General features: G+C 45.1%; 1 protein-coding gene across 1 annotated transcript in view; it reads left to right on the forward strand.

Annotated features, from left to right (window-relative positions):
• Positions 1 to 18,454, forward strand: part of LTAP1 (lipid transport auxiliary protein 1) — a 69,665-nt gene extending 51,211 nt beyond the window's left edge. Inside the window, exons 5-7 of the mRNA XM_085638903.1 lie at positions 5,030 to 5,196; positions 12,265 to 12,323; positions 16,725 to 18,454. Of these exons, the coding sequence (XP_085495029.1) occupies positions 5,030 to 5,196; positions 12,265 to 12,323; positions 16,725 to 16,914 (416 nt within the window). The 3' untranslated portion in view covers positions 16,915 to 18,454. The remainder of the gene's footprint in view (positions 1 to 5,029; positions 5,197 to 12,264; positions 12,324 to 16,724) is intronic.
• Positions 18,455 to 18,765: the final 311 nt, after the last annotated feature.

Consider the following 18,765-nt stretch of genomic DNA (forward strand, 5'->3'; position numbering starts at 1 on the left):
GAGGCCGTCGCACTGTGGACCACTGCGGCTTCAACGGGACTCTGAGGTTGGCAGGGCGCCGCGAAGGGCTGGCCGGTGGAGTATTGGGGATCTGCAGTAGTTGAGCCGCCTCTCGGTATGATCTCAATACCCGCCGCTTGGATTCCCACTGAAACATGAGGGCGAAGGGATGGGCCCATTGGTAGCGGATGTTGAGCTCTCGCAGTTTGTCCGTAATGGGTCTGAAGTCCCTCCGTCGCCGGAGAGTTGTGGGGGCCAAGTCCTGAAACAGTTGAATGGGCTTTACCCCGCAGAGGATTTCGGATTTGTCTCTAGCCGCCTTCATAATGGCTTCCTTCTCAACAAAGAAATGGACCCGAGTCAAGATGTCAGGGACAAGTCCCGGCCGCCCCATCGGCCCCGAGACCCTATGTGCACGGTCCAGGGTGGGCGGCGAAGTATCATCATCCCCTAGGATGTCATGGAGTAGGTCCGCCACAAAGGACATGATATCTGCCCCTTCTGCCCCAGGTGGCACCCCCCGGATGCGTATGTTGTTCCGGCGCCCCCTATTTTCCAAGTCCTCCTGTTTGATCTGGAGTTCAACATGCTGCTCTTCCAAGGTTGCCAGCCTCTGCCATAGATGCTCTTGGTCTTCTGTACGCGCATCCAGGGTCTTTTCTAAGTCATCTACTCTGCCTCCCAGCTCCCCCACATCCCTCCGAAGCTCCTTTACACACGCCTGGACTTCCGTGCGGAGGGACCCAATTTCTGACTTGAGTTCCTGCATGAACGCCGTCATGAAGGATTACGTGACGGGTTCCGCCGAGGCACCCGCTCCCGATGTCCCGGCGTCCAGTGATGCATTGTTAGGCTTACTCCACAAGTCTTTGACAGAGTCGTCTTTGGGGGTCGCCGGCGGCTCCTTCCCCGGCTTCGTGCGGGTCATGGTGTAACAGCGCCTGGGGTCCGCCCCTCAGCGTGGGGGAGCAACAACACTGAGCAACCCCGAGCCCCGCAGTCGTACGTCGGGCGGATAGCCCGGATCCTCCCGTCCCGAAGACTGGGGGGCGCAGGGGGGAACGCAGTCGACTAGTCCGCGGCCCAGGGCGCCGCAGTCCACAAGGCTCTCTAGGCACAGCGCTGCGGAGGGGAGATCAGGATAGACGCCACAGTGCAGGGAAGCCAGCGGCAGCGGGCAACGTAGGCCGCACCCAGCGAGGTAGTTCGAGGCTCCCCCCTCCTGCGAGCCAAGTCCCTGTGCAGAACAACTCCGCACTCGACCGTCCACTAGAGGATCGACAGGGCCCAGGCCCAAGTCCGCCAAATGCGGCCGTTAAGCCGCCCTCCTCCGAGGGTTCCACCACCAACTCCAGGTCCGAGCTCCCACGCCGTCTAGGCCCCCTGCTGCGCGTCGAGGGCCGCGAATCTACTCCAGAGGCGACTCGCAGCTCGGGAAATGGCTGCCTCGCCCACAGCGCAGGCCCCCAGCAAGGTCCCAGGCTGAGGCGCGGGAACAGTCCCCACTCAGATCAGACCCAGCCTACCACCTCTTGATCTGGGGATGCCGGTAGAGGGACACAGGCATAGTTCGCTGAAGTCCAGGCGCACCTCGAACATAAGTCTCCCTCAAGCGCCTCCCTCGCCTAGTCACCGCGTGGACCAGGCCTCTCCCATGCAGTCTCTCAGGGTGGCGGCCGGCGTCCCTCAGCCCCCGGCGCCGATCGCGCCCGCCAGGCCACCGCTTAGGATCCTCCTCACCGGGCCGTCCCACACACCCCGCGCCGTCCGCTGACCCCTTCAGGCCCTGCCACTGATCCGGTCCCCAACAGTCACACAGCTCTCCCGGGAGGTCCCGGCCTACCAGGTCTGGGCGTTGCAGGAGGCGTCCGCTGCGCCACTCCTGGCCTCTCGGCGTCTCTTCGCCTCTGCACTTCGTGGCTGCTTGGCGCTCCCAGGCACAGTCTCTCCGCCAGCTGAAGGCACGACCCCCCCCGGCACAGGCCCGGCAGGTCCAAACCAGGCTCACCAGGTACACGGGGCACAAGCAGCAGGGCAGGCAGCGCCTCCGCGCGACAGCAGCTCCACGTGGGCAGCAAGGTGCAATGTGTGTTGCAGAGCACTCTTAAACCAGCATCGGCGATCCGCCCCAAGTCTGGTGCCCCAGTATCGCCGACCTCCGCTTCGGCTCCGCCGGTCCCGCAGCGCGCAGCCGGAGCCCCGATCCAGGGCCAGACGCGGAACACAAGATGGCGGCCACGGCCGTCTCTACCCACAGAGCCTGGCCTCTAGTGCTGTCGAGCCCGTGGGGTCAAGGGGCTGGCATGCCACGGCGCCGTCACCACTCCGCAACCTGTCCGCGCCGTCTCTCCGGCGTCTCTCGTCCCGGGGCAGCGAGGTTCAGCCCCACGCAGCGTGGCGGGTCAGGGCATCCAAGATGGCGGCTGCGCTCTCTCCCGCCGGAGTCTCTCCGCGGCCGCCGGGTCTCCTCGTAACTGTGCAGTCCCGGGGTCTTCAAGTTGCCAGGCAGCTGCCCGCACTCTGTGGCCAGCCGGTCCCCCCCAGCTAGGTCGTCGCCACAGCCGCTACCCTGCTTTAAATGCAGTTTTCAGCGGCGGCGGCGGCCCGGAGCCTCGGCGATGTGCGTCTCACATCGTCCGCGGCGAGACCACGCCCCATTCTAGATTTTAAGAACCGGGGGATGACAGAGGTGTTTGTTATTGGACCGTAAGAGTCTAGCTGGATGACAGGGACTTAGTCTCCTCCTTAGATAAAGAGGTCCTTTTCTATGATCAGCCCGGAGGCTAAGGTCAAAACCTTAAATTCTATTCTCCTGGCAATGGCCAACCAGTGAAGCTATTTTTAAAAGGGAGAGATGTGATGACGCAGCGGGACCCCGCAGATCAGGCGTGCCGCAGCATTCTGAACAGTCTGAAGTCTACGAAGCAAGCCCACTGAAATGCCCAAATATAGTCCATTAGCATAATCCAGATGGGAGGTTATCAGCGCATGTACTTCAGTTTTACGGGATGCATTGGGCAGATAATGAATTTTCTTATGGTTTTAATTTTACCAAAACAGGTGGCTGAAACCGTTTGGACCTGCGTAGACCGGGACAAATGCTTGTCACGTCTAACGCCTAAGTTCTTAATTGAGTCCTTAGGTAGAGGTGCAGTGCCTAATTTCACCGGCCACCACAAAATAGAAGAGGGGGGGATGGTTGGTTAAAAATAAGATCTCAGTCTTATCCACGTTGAATTTAAAAAAATTACGGTCCATCCACGTTGCGATATTTCTAAGGCACTCTTTTAGAGGCTCAAAGAAGGAGGCAGACACATCCCGAAAGGTGAACAACAACTGGGTGTCATCCGCATAAGATATTATTTTGATCCCACTTTTAGAAATCAATTCTGCCAGAGGGGTCAGGTAAACATTGAAAAGAAGCGGGCTAGGGGTTTGATAGGTGAAGTGAAAGGGTTGCTTGCGATCAGATAAAGATGATAACCAGTTAAACACTGTTCCTTGGATACCAATATCCCTGAGTCGATTCAGGAGGATAGCATGAGAGACGGTGTCGAATGCTGCAGATAAATCTAGCAGCACCAACACCACCTTAGATCCTCCATCTACCACCCAGCGAATGGAGTCAGCCATTTCAATCAATGCTGTTTCCGTGCTGTAACAGGAGCAGAAACCAGATTGAGAGTCATGAAGAAGATCATTAGTCTAAAAAAACCAAAAAACGGCCAGTTGCTGATATGCTCGTTTTTCTAAGACCTTTGCCGGGGCAGGTAAGAGCGAAATAGGTCTGTAGTTGCTAGTAATTACAGGGTCAGCGTTCACCTTTTTTAGGATGGGCAAAAGAAAAGCATGTTTCCAAGTTGCGGGATAGATACCCTGTGTAAGTGAAGCGTTCCAAATAAAATTCAGATAGGGGTTGAGGATTTCTGCAAGAGCGCTGTATTGTTTGGCTGGCCAAGGGTCGCCTGGAGATCCTGATTTACATTTCTGTAACTCGAGGAGAGAGGCTTCAGCAGAAATCTCAGAAAAATCTGAGAACACAGTACTATTGATCGGCCTTTGATGAACATCCGTGCTAGTTAGGGATTCATCCCGTGGCTCAGGGAAGGAAGCATAGATCAACTCTATGTCTTTTCCTCAAAGAATTCAGAGAGTTTGTTGCATAAACTCTGTGAGGGGTAATGCGTCTGGGTAAGAGCAGAAGGGTCGGTGAATGATTTTACAATTTTAAAAATTTCCCTAGAGGAGTTTTTAGCATTGTTGATTCGATCAGCAAGAAAATCTTTTATTCCTAATGAGAAGTTTACGGTATTCTTTGAGCGCAGCCCGATAATCTGCTTTACTAATTGCAGAGTAAAAACTGACTTCTTTAACTTCCTGAGTGAAAGTCAGCTGGCCATCCAGCCTGTTTTAAAATCTGACTTCATGTTGCTGCTTTGAGTTCCCTGAAGTTACATTTTAATTGCATTAATAGTGAAACAAAAGCTTTCCTTAAAGAAGGAATCTTCTTTTTCATCATGTTTGAATCGCATATAAATGTGTAAGGCTTTCGTCTCTTCTTCTTAACCACAGTCACTTAAATGTGGATATTGATGCCAGATGGCAAATATTTTCAATACTACCTCCACTTATTGATCAGCGCATCGGGTAATTTTTGCCAAGTGTCAGGTGCTACATTACATTCTATGTGCTAAATGTTTAGTCTGTTTGAGATCGAAAAACTCAAAATCTCTGAATTATGCATCACAGGCATGATATTCCTAATTATTTCAAATACTTCGGTCATTGGTTATCACAATGTGTGTCCCAGATCAAGATGTATGTAAGATCAGCAAGGTACTCCTTCGTCTTCATGGATTAAATTACTAGTGAATGATCCTAAAATGGTATACTAATACCTTGAACGAAGCTGTGGTTTATGATTTGCCAAAATGAAACTGGCTATAAACGTATCCACTGCACTGTGGCAATTGGATTGATAGAATTGTTTATTGCATCCCATTAATCAACCTGTTTACCTTCTTTACAGAACTCCCTTTCCTGGATGCTGGGAAGCATCCCCGTTCTTTAATTGGGAAGAATTTTCGCTCATATCTGGTAGAACTGCGAAACTCGAGTACTCCGTTCAAAGGAGTACGTAAATCTTTGGTAGATACACTGCTTGATGGGTATGAAGCGGCCCGCTATGGCACAGGGGTAAGTTGGTACTCCTTGAACTGCGTCCAACCTTGGGCTCCTACTTCTGCTGAGGTTTACTATCTTGGTTCCTCCATGTCCTAGCTTAGTTCTCGAGCAAAAACTGTTTGCACTATGGGTCACAATTCACCTAAACTAATGTTACAGGTTCATATGTTTATTGCATTTGTAGAACTTGTACTGTCCTAATGCTACTTTAATGTGCAAGCACAATGCAGAAAGAGTTGAGAATGATAGTCTGTCCTTTTGGTTGCTTTTACACCTTATGTAACGAGAAGAGGTAAATAGGAGTGAAGAGTACCCCCTACTTCAGGTTGATTTATTTTATAGGGATTTATGCAACCCACTGCCATATTAAAGCATTGAGAGGGAACTTAAGAACGGAGCATGACGGAAGGTGTGTAAATTATGGGAACTAAAAACTTCTGAAATTGGTCAGTTTTTATTTTTTTATTTTTTATTTTTTTAGGCCACCACCTCAAGATACCAAAATCTGATTTTTGCAATTCAATTTGGAAGTGGTTCTGTTTTAATTTTGATAGGTTATCAGCACTAAAAACCTCTGAAACTATCATTGGTTCGTCTTAAAGCATTTATTTTTGTCTTCATTTTATCTTGCCTAGTATGTGATCTAGCATTTGTGGAGAGCTCAGGGCATTGGTATAACTGACGGGAGTGATTAGAGGTGGCCTTTTGTGGCTGTAGTATCCTATGTGGGAAGTGTTTGGTGCGTGTGGTGACAGAGGTCTTGCTCTGGGCGTGTTGTGGCAAATTTTTAGCTGCTTGTGGAATTGCTGATGTATGTAGGGCATGCAAGAAGGAAACAAGCTCACTTCCATGGAGTATTTATTAAATGTTACTTCATACTCCAGTGCTATTTAAAACTGTGATTGGAACATCCTCCACAGTGCCTCAAGTTAGCATATTTTAAAATACACAGACGTGCATGTGATTTTGGTTAATGTTTGCAGCCAGCTAAAATATAGGCTTGGTCGACTAATTCTACCTCAGCGATGTAAAATTACTTCTCAACACAAAGACGAAAGATGTTTTTCTAAGTAAGCAGAAGAGATTAAATCTCAAACCAGAAAGAATATATACTTATAATCTCTATAGTAGAGTGACATATCAGTTAGGTTATCCTTATTTGTGTAGCATCTACCATCTGCATGACACTATGGTGTTTTCTCAGTATGGGCACTCTTTTGATATGGTTTGGTGTTGCCTATGGTGAGTAGGGGTATTAAGTGTCCGGATTACAAATGGTTCATTTTGCTTAGTTTGAAACTAAGTTCGGACCTGCTCAAGATCTTTGTAATATGTTGTATATGGATGGATATGCAAAAGACTTAGCAATTTATCATTAATCTGGAAGGTCAATTGTCCTTTGCCTTTCCTGTGCAGATGTTTTCTCATCCGTGATGCTAGTAAGGCAAATGACTATGGCGCGATTCCTTTGTATATGAGGGAATGATAGGCATCAAATAAGTTTACATGAATGATTCTATGGATCTTTGAGTTGCGTGGTGCAAGTGGAGTCCTAAGTATTATCCTCTGGTATCTCTGAGATGTACAGTACCTGGCTTTTAAAAAAAAAAAAAAAAAAATTATATATATATTTTTTTATATACATCTCTTGACTCCGCTGAGATATCTGCACTTACTTGGTTATGAAGATGATACACAGCTCTTAATACAGATCCTCTCTTCCTGTTTGGAGGAAATACATTTGACATCTATTTGCTGTTCACCAATCAATAGATTTTAGTGACCGACTTAAAAAAAAAAAAAGAATCTGAATAATAAAGGTATGGCAGGAGGAGAACATCTTTGTTTTTTGGCTATGGGCACCTGACTGCAAGAACTGTGGAAGTCATTAAAGTGGAAAATATAGGAGTAACTGTTAACTCCAATTAAATATTGCCCAACAGAAATCCAGATTTGAAGGTACAGCATTTTCTTTTCACCAAGACATTTAGAAAAAAAATATCTGAGCATTCCTTCTTATGTGCAGCAGTTATGGTATTCTTATAATTAGGAGTGGCTCATATTAGCTTGCATGGGTATCCCCAAGTACTTGTTGCAAGACTTTAAAGCTCTGCAGGCTTCGCTGCACTGATTGTCCGTCTCTAAAAGAATACAGTGGAAAATGGTGAACTGTACGATACACAATGCAGCGTTCTGGTCAGTTTTTTTTCTTTCTTTTTTTTTTCTTTTTTTTCTTTTCCTACCACCTCACGACAATGCTTTAGTCCACTGAATTGAGAGCCAATTTCATTCCCAAATATAAAAAAAGTTGTGATGGCTGAGCATTTTCTCTGCTTGTAGCTGAGCTACAGGACTTAATCCCTTTGCATGTTTGCATGAAAGTTAATTGTAATTGAGATGGGATCATAAACCCAACTCCTCTTCCCATCTTGAGACCGAAGAAATCCCATGTGCTGTTGTGATCTATTTCTTAGTTCTAATGGGTCACTTTTGATAATGATAGACTTACCAAAGACTCATGACTTTCCCTGTAATCCCCTTTCCTCAGTACACATAGGGCATGGCATACAGTCCTATTTAGGGCACCGGACTTAGTCTTTGGCCACAGCCCCATTTATTACCATACCAGAGAATCCAGTGTCTGGTGTTCTGCCTATGGGGTTTTTACGTTCTTGCTTCACAAAAATACTTGTTTGAATTGATGTGTGTCTATATATCTCTATATATATCTCTATATATATATATATATATATATGATCTGGGGGTCTCTAGTTGGCAGAGGTAAGTACCTTAGACCAAATAGGGACCCTTGCTTCTAGTCAGGGTACAGGGACACACACGGTAGATAACCCCTGCTCACCCTCTAGGTAGCTTGGCTCGAGCAGACAGGCTTATCCCCAAGGCAATGTGTAAAGTATTTGCACTCTCTCCCCACAATGACCCCACCAGTACACCACTAAGGTAGACCACACAGGTATGTATATAAAAATATATCTTTATATGATGTAGCAGGAAGAAGTATGATCACTTCAGGGTATGTTGCACACAAACTTAATGGTTATACTAGGTTGCTAGAAAGTTTCTTTTACTCTACGAACAGTCTCAAGTCTCTTCTCACTATCACAGGGGGTATTACAGCAGTGCTGTAATATTCAGGCAGTTCTTCTTACCGTGCGTGGTATGCGGCAGTTTCAGCGTGGGCAGATTCTTCCGTGACAGCCCCGGCCGGTCACATCCACCCTTCCGCCCGCTCTCGACAATCCAACGAGCGGCGGGAAGGCAGTGCGGCCCTTCTCCTCCTTGGCTCACAGGCTGGGGCACGCTGAAGGCACTCGCCGCTCCCTCGACGAAGACGGGTCACACCGTAGACTTGGGCACCCCTCCACCGGCTTCTCGGGACGTCCGGAAGTCGCTTGGCCAATCCCAGCGCGGCTTCAGCGAGGGGGGCTCGACGCTCTCAACCAATGAGAGGGCAACGACTGCTCAGGATGTCTCGATGACGTTGGCCAATCCCAGCGCGGCGTTTAGTGAGGGGGCTCGGTCCTCTCCACCAATGAGAGGGCAGCGGGCTCGATCTTCGCCTTGGAAGCGCCGGCAAGGTACGGCGAGATTGCGGGGCGATGTGCGGCCCTCTGGCAGGGCAAAATCCTCACGGCAATAGGGATTGGAGGGTGTGGGCCATGGGCAGGCCGCCCTCAGGTCTCAGTTGATAGCCTAAAGCAGGATTCACGAGGGGAGGCCACACAGTCCTCCGACCTTCGCAAACCGCCGTGTGTCGATGTACACACCGATCGGGATTTCAGCAGCGGCTGGCAAACTCACGCTCCCGGCCCTTACAGCACAATCGTGATAGCTGAGGTCAGTTTCTTGGGAACCTTTTAACCCTGGGTTCCAGAACAGGAGGCCAGCTCTTCTCAGGCCCTTGGAGATTCAGTTACAGACACAACACACAGCAAAGTCTTGGTAGTTTCAAGTAGGCAGGGGCACAGCACACAGCAAGCCCTTCTTCTCTCCTTCAGTTGCACAGCAGAACAGGTCAGCCCTTGGAGCACACAGCAAGGCAATCTTCCTTCAGTTCTTCAGCGCAGTTCTTCAGCGGTCCTTCTTCTGGCAGAGGTTCCTCTTGATTGTAGAATCTAAAAATCTGTTGTCAGGGGTCCTTTACTTATACCCCTAAAAGTCTTTGAAGTCTTTGTGCAAGTGGGCCCTGAGCCCGGTCTGATCCAGTTCTGGGTGTTGCTGGAGCACTTTGTTTTCCTGTCTTCTTCTCTCCTTTCAGAGTGAGGGGCAGAGTCGTCAGCCGCCCAGCAGGAGGTGGAGCCAGCACTGTGACAGGCAGGCACATCCCTATTCACTCCCAGGTGTTACCTCCTCCCTCCACTCTACTTGCAAATGTCGCCATTCAGCAAAGGGCTGACTCAGCCAACCTCCTGGGGGATCCCCAGCCCCTGTAACTCTCAAACCAGACAGTCAATCCACAAGCATGCCCAGGCACACAGAAGGGTCAGACAAGAGAACAGCTACTCTCTAAAAAGTACTATTCTCCGACTCAGGATTTAAAAACAACCCCTCCTAAAAGATGTGTTATCAAATGCTGAGCTCAGGGATATCAAACTCATGTCTTATCTTGTGCCTATGAGAAGATAGGCCGATAGCCATTGGCACCAGCCTCCCCCATGTTAGCCTATGGAACAAGATAACCTTGCAGCAGTGAACACACAAAATGGCCGCTGTTCACACCCAGAGCATGGTACCTGCACTAGTACATGCTCTACCTTTTACATACACTGCACCCTGCCCAGGGGGGTACCTTGGGCCTTCCATAGGGATGACTGATGTGCACAAAAAGGGAAGGGTTAGGCCCGGCCAGTGGGGACACTGGCCAGGAGGACATGGCAGTCCGGGGACTGCAGGCAGGCCTGCGGCGGCAGGCCTGAGACACCATTTTAGGGCTACACAGGTGGGTGGCGCAATCAGCGCTGCAGACCCATTAGTAGCATCTGTCATCACCAGCCCTGGCACACACAGTGCACTTTACTAGGGACTTCATGGTGATACAGATATGCCAATCAGGTATATCCAATCAATATGATATTTTACACAGGGAGCACTTACACTCTGGCACTGATTAGCAGTGGCAGAGTGTCCAAAGAATCTAAACCAGCAAAAACGGAATCTAGCACAGCATCAAAAATCCAGGTAGCAGAGGCAAAAGATAGGGGGAAAACCCACGCCAAGGATGTCAGGTCTTACAACATATATATATATATATATATATATATATATATATATATATATATATATATATGTGTGTGTGTATGTATATATTTGCGTAGATACTCACCTGAGTTTGATGCATAATTAAAGGGTGCATATTGGAGAGTCATGTGGTGGCATTTCTGCGCAGCAGCATTAACCTCTGAGGAAGGGCGGAGCCCGAAACATGTCAAGTCGCTGCAGGCATCGGGCACGCCTGCGACCTTCCCTGACCCTATGGACGCCGATTGGGAGTGCACCTCGCTCTTGTGGGGCAACTTGTGGACTTTATGTATATATGTATGTGTACATGTATTATGTATATCAAATCTCTATCAAAACCATACCCTTTCAGGGGAAAAGAGCTACATAAATTATGCGAAAAAAGCGGAGAACTGATTAGTTTCCAACTTTTATGAGGAGAGCAGCTCCTGTATAGACACCAAGCAACACCAGTGACCCGCTTAATCTGCTCACTTTAAATGTCTGTTTTTTTTAGGGTTTTTTTTTTTTAGTAAAGATTTTAAGCATAGAATTAGCATAGTGCCATCCACGCCGAGCTGTTAAATGACAAAAGCCTTCTACCACTCCAGGCACAGTATCACAGCTTTGGATTGGTAAAATACCATCCAAGCCAACCTGAAATGAATAAAAGGTATCCCATACACATGGTTAGCTATAATTCTAGCTCTTCAGAGAAGTTTAGCTTTGTCCAGACACAATATTCTCATTTAACAAGTCGGTTGGGTAAATGAGCAAAATGATCACAGCTTGGTGGAGGGCAAGCACTTCTTTTTTGTGGAAGCATACAATTTCTGTCCAGTCAAAACATGTACTCCTGGCTCCCAACTTGTGGACGGAGCTAAAGCCCCCTGTCTAGTGATGCTCACATAATTGTCTGGCTACAGCTGTGCTGTCAAGCCAAACCATAAACAGGATGTTGAAAGTATCCTTGGTCTGGTGAAATGTAATTGACTCTTCTGGTAATGTCACACAGAGTCTTTCTTAATTTGTCATTTTTTTTAACCAGTATTACAATTTATTAAAATCGATAAATTTAATAAATCAAAATGGTTTGGAATAATACCAGTTCCATCATAAGTTTTAAAATATTGACACCTTAAAATGAGTAGATCATGTCATTGGTGCTGCAGCCAGCCTCTCCACAGTATGCATATCTTCTGGAAATTACCATCTTGGGACAGATGAGGAGGCAGACTGCAGCCTTCCTGGTGGCCCTTGGGATCTTGGGGATGGGTGGCTAGATGTGGCCTTTTAGGGGCAAAGCCAAAGGACGGCTGTAAGTATGTAACACCTGCAGCATCCTACTGTCTGGCAGGTCCTCATGTCATTTTCACTATGACTTGCTGTATATCAGAAAAGTGTGCGATTACATGGTGTGCTCAGCTGTGTGCTCCCTCCCTTTTGGTGCAAGAAGAGTGCATCAGGGGTTGAAAGTAGATGAGCTTTTCAAAATTTAATTTGTATGGCAACATAAAAAGTGAGCAGAGAAGGTTACATTTTGTACAAGAGCGGGCTCTAAAATAAACATGGTACTTATTTGGTGTAGTCTAAATGCTGAATTACAATCTGGTAAAATTCGTTATTGCTCAATTGTGGTGGGTTTGTGTTTTCATGCCTAGTTTTTTCTGGAATTTTGTTTAATAAATCCCACCAAACCATAATTTCTGTAAGCAGTAGAGGTTTTCTCATTTATTCCTGTTGCTGTGCTTGAGTCCCTATGCTTCTTGGTTTGTGGTGCAACTTATCACACAAATGCATAATGATACCTTCATTTTCCCTTTGTTTTTAATTTTAATGAAGGTCTTCAGCAAGAGAGAGTTTACAAAGTATCAGGAGTCGCTTCAAGAGCTGGTGGCAATGTAAGTTAAGTCATTCATTATTTGTACAGCATTGAGTATTACTGTTGTGGTATTGTAGCAATCATGTTTTCAGTGGTAACCGGTAGATGGATAGGCTTGGTTGGGAGAGTATGTGGCTGTAGTATGTCCTATGTGGGAAGAGATAAGTAGGATGTAGCAGTCCCCATCTTCGCAATAATGCCACCATTTCCTTAATCTGTCCTGTTCTACCAGAAGCATTCACATTTTCAATGTCCTTCTCAGTAAAATCCATCCTGTAAGTTCTCTGTAAAGCTTTCACTTTATCAATGTCAACTCCTTGTTCATTTGCTATTGCTCTTAGCCTGTCATGTGTATTCCTTGCTCTCCAGGTAACACTTTTGCACATAAACAGCTCACCATCATGATGACTCTTCAGGATTTCTACTGGAACTGTTCCCGTCACAAGCTCTTCTAATTCTATACGTAACCTAGCCACATCAATAACTTGTGAATCCTTATCCTTTTTCTGAAGAACCTTCATCCAATCATTCAAATCATCAACTGTTATTTCAGCAGTTTTTCTCACTGGAACCACTCTCTTCTGCGGTTCTAAAATTGGCATCCCTGAACAACCAGGTTCACTAGTATCCAATAGTTCACTACATGTGTCATGTCTTGTTTGTCTCAGGTCACTTCTTTCTGCTCTTTTATCTGAATCTCCTGAAGGACCAACTGAATTTGTCAGATTATTCCCAACATATGGAATCACTAGTCCATTCTCACCTGCTCTCTGTTTGTCAAACACAGGCATAACTGGACCTATTGTTACAGGCACCGTAACAGCTTCCAGATTCTACGTTAACTCCCTAATTTTCTCAGTCAGTTCTGTTGTCGTTTTTGCTAATTTTCTGGCATTTTCCTCACTACTTCGATTCTCTCTCTCTCCCTAAAAGAACTATTACTTCTTGATTCAGGTGTCATTTTTTCTTTTTCAATAATACAGACTGTATCTCTTATCGGAGAAACAACTGGTGTACTCTCATCTGGTTCTGGTCTATATGGAGGTGGTCTCTTGTAAATCATGTCATTTAAGACCTCATCATCATACTCATTAACTCCAACTGCTCCCTCTTCAATTGTTCTCATAGGATATAATCCCTCTGACATATTAACATCTCGCCATCTTTTCATCCGATCATGATGTGTTTCACGATCATGTCTCCTCCCAAACATATTCCTGTAATACCCTCCAGATCTTTGCTTTTCTCGCTCATGAACTTCCTCTTCCCATTCCACTAAAGCCTCGAACTGCGTAGGTCTCGGCTTCGGGTCCAGACGTACCATCTTTTCTCGTAAATTTCTCAACACAGCCAAATTAAATGAACCATGTTCTGGAAATGCTAGAACACCATCTTCTTTAGTATATCTAACCCAATTCTGCAACCATATACAGGTATGTAATCCATATTTCGCAACCATGAAGGATGCAGGTGTTTTCGCTGGAGGTAGCAACTCACCCTCTCTCGTTTTAACCTCTTTATCCTTGGTAAACCACCTTTTAACTTTCCCAAAGAACGTTTTTTTCTTTTTCTCCTCTTGATAATACATTTTAGCGCTTACTAAAACTCTCTACTCTTTCCGTATTATAAATATACAATACGAGTTTTCAACCAATAGCAGCGCGACTCACACTAACGCACCAATCCTGGAGCGTGTACGTCACTAAACAGCTCTTCCAATCCCTGCGCGACTCACACTAACGCACCAATCCTAGCGCTATCCAATCAGAGCGCGGACCTTCTGACGTCAACAGCCGCTGCAGTCTCTGTCTCCTGTCTCTGTCACTCGTCTACCCCTCCTTTACAAAAAACTCAGTAGACTTCGTGTCAAAATTTCTACAAAATCTATTAGTTACAACATTAAAACATCTCCATTGTCTGCTTCGCTAACCACAGAATAGTAAAAGACTTTCATTGACACAGTAGCACTTCTTCTACTCTGCCCTACTAACATACATTCATTAACTGTTTCCTCTAGAACGTATCCAAAGAGTCTTACAATTAATAAATGTATATGCATTCACACACATTCATACAAGAAAAATATAGTACATGCACACAGAATCCTGCTTCCCGAGAACAGCGCACAATCTGTCCTATTACAGAATTATAACTCACAACAACTAAGCAGCTTACCTCTGCCCAGTTCCTCAAACAAGCTCAGAGAATACCTATTACTCCTCCCGCAATAAGCTTTAACGGCAATCCTTACGGATCCCTGGGACTCAAGACCAGAGTTTCACAGATAACCTTCACTACGATACACACTCCTTATATACCAGAAATGTTTTCTAATAGTAACATACGACGATGTCACTGATTCCGAACCCAGACAATGTGAACGCGCAACTTCAATTGTCACACGTTATTCCTTACAATCCCGTCTTTCCCGAGAGCAGCATATACACCTTCCTCTGCCCTACTATGGAACTGCTACCACAGCTTCCAAATTCCAGAAGCACTACATATAACTCAACTTGACGACTCCAACATATAATATTAGTACATATACCAATATCATCAAAAATAAATCAATAAGCTAATATACAAGCTATCTTATCAGATCAAGACAACCATCTATAACCATCCTCTGCTACCAGAGAAATTGATAGAGATCAGGGTACCTAAAATAAACCCACTTCCACGGATAGAGTAATTTCACAGTTACACGCACATACATTCATCATACGCTAGGGCCCATTTCACTAACATACGCTCAAATACTCTACCAGCATAAGACCTGTGGGAAGAAAACCCTGCATCTATATCTAGGACGATAGGATCTGATTATAGTGGTTATCCTTAAACATACTCTATACAACAATAATCAAAAATGTACACAATAATTGACAAGAAAGAATATTCAACACCATGTTTAAAAGTTATATTGCTTTATCTAAAATTAGTCGAAGTAAAATCAATCAGAATAAATCATTTCTCATAGTTACCTATTCTAACTAAGTGTCAGGACCAGTCTCTCTCGGTAAAGTCTCTCAAGACAAAGTCCTCAGCATCGATCCTCAGCAACGCAAGTCCACGCGGCAAAGGTAAAATGGCAAGTGGCAAAGCCCTCCCTAAGCTAACAATTCTTATAATGAAAAATACAATGGAAACACACAAAGTTGGCAAAATAAACTGTATCACTGAGCAGAGCGAGAAGGAAGGGATGTAACATTGCTACATCTGAAAATCTTCGCTCAGGAAAAGTCACAAGACGTGAACTACGGAACAGGAACCAAGAAACTATCAAAGTATCCAACTTGTACAACTTCCCTCGGCAGCCAGGCCACAGTACATTGTTCATTTCTGAAGCTCCTTTGTTTGCCAAGGACGTTCCATTTCTTTTGGAGATCCTCCAAACTGCTGATGTCCTCATGGAAAAATACAACAAGGACCACGGTCAGTTGTCTTCGACCTTTTTCCAGCAGGGGTCTCTCTTGCCACATCACAGAATATGCCACAGCCAGGCTTCGAAATACTGTCAGCTCGGCTAAGGCCTTCATAGGCCACAATAGACCATCTTAATTAAAGAGACAAAATAAACGTTACTACAGCATAATGATTAAACAGTGTTAACCCCACTAATACCCTTATGTGTATGTATTTATCTAGCTTCGCGACATGAAAAGCATTAATTCAGACAGCGTTTTGTGCTCAAAATAAATAGCACACAGCAACGTTTAAACATGAAAACTTGCACGTTATTATTAAACAGAAACAGCACAAATAAGCTAACCCTCGTATAACTCTTTCTTATGTTAGAACAAACGGATTGATTAATAGAATCACACTTGCACAAGACAAATAATTAATTGTTAATTATTAATAAATTAATAAAACGCATAGACATGCCAGAGCTTCAAAAGCCCATGAATTTTCTAAAAGAAAACTCTGCTCCAGCAACGGCAAACTTGCTGTCAGTTGGCAGGATTGCCAATGTAGTAGAGGTCTGTGCGAAGGAATAACGCTCTTCATGCTGCGTATGTTATATACTGAAGCGATAAATCCTCGTGTGGTGGGTGCACTATTCAACTGTTTCAATCACAGGTCTTGGCATTAAATATTAATACCACTTTTCAGGTTTTTGAGGGGAAGTCTTTGGGAGCTTTGTTAGGTTTGTATTTTAAATTTAGGATCGTCACTACACATGCCACTGTTGTATGTTTTGCCCATGCCATGTAGTATCTGTTTAAAGGACCAATGACTGGTCCTAGTCTGTACCGAATATGAAGGTGAAATGATTTCCCAGTTGCAAATGGTGGCTTTGGGGCATCCTCTACGTTTGTCCATCCTTCACCCTCTCCCACCATAATATTAGGTTACATTATCAAAAGCTGTTCATTAATGTGTTTTTTTCAAATTTATTTTATTCTTGTTGCAGCATTAAAGCCAGAGGAGTCAGCAATCAGAGACAACACCAATCTGCAGCCAAAGATCTCACAATGGCTCCAGAGCCATCCACCATTCAAGTGACATACCTGCCCTCTAGCCAGAAGAGCAAAAGGACCAAGCACTTTTTGGAGCTCAAGAGCTTCAAGGACAAGTACAACACGTTGGAAAGCACTCTCTGATTCCTGGTGTCAAGAACTGAGCTTAGGAAACATTCCTGTGAGTCAGAAATCGACTGCATGGGTATCTTTAGGACCAAAAGCCAGTGCTAGTCCTTGGGAATAAACCTGCTCCGCAACACTGAAGGTGAAGCTTCTGGCAATCACTCAAAATATGGCAAAGATAAAAGATGAACTGTTGGCCAGTTGTGCTTTTTATTGTTGCACACTTGAGTGTATGTTGTTGGATTGATGAGGGAAAGCTGATTCCATTTTCCCCAGCTGAGATGGATTGTAGTTCTTGAAGCCAATTACAGTAGGTCCTCTAGCGGCCTCTGCAAGGATTGTGTGCCTGCTGGTGATGGCAAGACGTTTCTAGGAACTACTCGGCACAAAAGTAGGCAAAGCCTTATAGCTGCTTCTACAAAATGTACCTAATGAGGCAAAACACAGTTGCTGCCTGCCAGTCATCCATGGCTAGGTAATCTGTTCTGGCAATGTGCCTCCTTGACTTGAGGGTGTCTGCAGAATAACAAAGCTTTCCTTAAATCTTATGGATGGTGTGACAGGATACGTGTTTTATTAATCTTTATGTGCATGTGTCCACTTCCGAATCTACAGCTCATCCTTCTGTGGACTCTATTCCTGTCTAGTTTTCATTTCTGTTTCCTGGAAAGGTTTCATTCTTTTGTTTGCATTACCTGTGGAGAATCGGTTGGTCCACGCTCAGTACATTTGATGGGTGGCGAACAGAAATGATTCATTCTTGTAGATGGAGAAAAGCTTAAGTCTGTAATTAGTTGCGGACAATCTGAAAAGTCTTCTCAACAGTATATATAGCTCAGAAGCCATTGTTCCAAGAACTCCTGCTGCCCCCACTTGATCCTGTCTGCAGCCAAAACAGTTTCAACATTCTACAAAAAGCAGTTAAAACTACAGTATGCAAAAAGACTACTTTTTTTTTTGTCCTATTTTTTTTAATGACTTTAACAAATGCTTTTTCCTAATGTAAACTGTTCTGTGACTGAAAGGTGACCACTTCATCATTGGCACACCAGCAAACTCCTAAGTGTTTAAACATGATTGGACGCTTCTGTTGAAGTGTTAATGATGTATTCAGACATTTTATCAATCGGGCACTGTGCGCCCAAAGGAAATGCCCCTGATGCTCTGTAGTCCCCAAATCGGGGATTATCAGAGGGGTCAATATTTGTGGGAGGTATTAATGTGGAATGACATAGCTGGCATGGTTACTTTGGAAGAGTTAACAATGGTTAAACCCTTTCATCTCTTTTGGGTGATTTAGGGCTCTGGTGAGACAGTGTATGACAATGTCTTGTCTCCTCACTGAATGTTTTGACAACCAAATACAATATATATTTATATATCTGTGTGTGTGTGTGTGAATATATGTTTAAAAAGCATATTTTGTTAACTGCAAACTTTTCATTTTAGTATCGAACAATGAAACTAAGGATTTCTGAGAATAAAATAGAGAAAGCAAGAAAAAGTTCTGAATGCATTAGTGGTATGGAAATTGTGCAATAAAACGCTTTTTTATTTATTTATTTTTGCATAGTGGGCTAACTTGGTGGACTTCCACTACTTTTTAAAGTAATGGTCTTTAAAGATGTGTTTTCAGCTGTTTCTTTAATCGGCGCAGGGATTGACAACCCTTATCAAGAGGCATACCATTGCCCAGTCCACCCCATGCCCCTTTTCTCCTCCATATTTAGAGAGCAGACTTTCTTTATTTAAAATTAAAACAAATTGGGAAAAATGATGATAGCCTTGGTACTTAAGTAACTAACCTGCTATCATAGCATTAGAATTTGGTTGAGCCCTTGCTCGGCTATATGGAGAACTTTGTTTTTG

This window comes from Triturus cristatus, chromosome 12 (assembly GCF_964204655.1).
Source record: "Triturus cristatus chromosome 12, aTriCri1.1, whole genome shotgun sequence".
In the NCBI taxonomy this organism is placed as follows: Eukaryota; Metazoa; Chordata; class Amphibia; order Caudata; family Salamandridae; genus Triturus; species Triturus cristatus.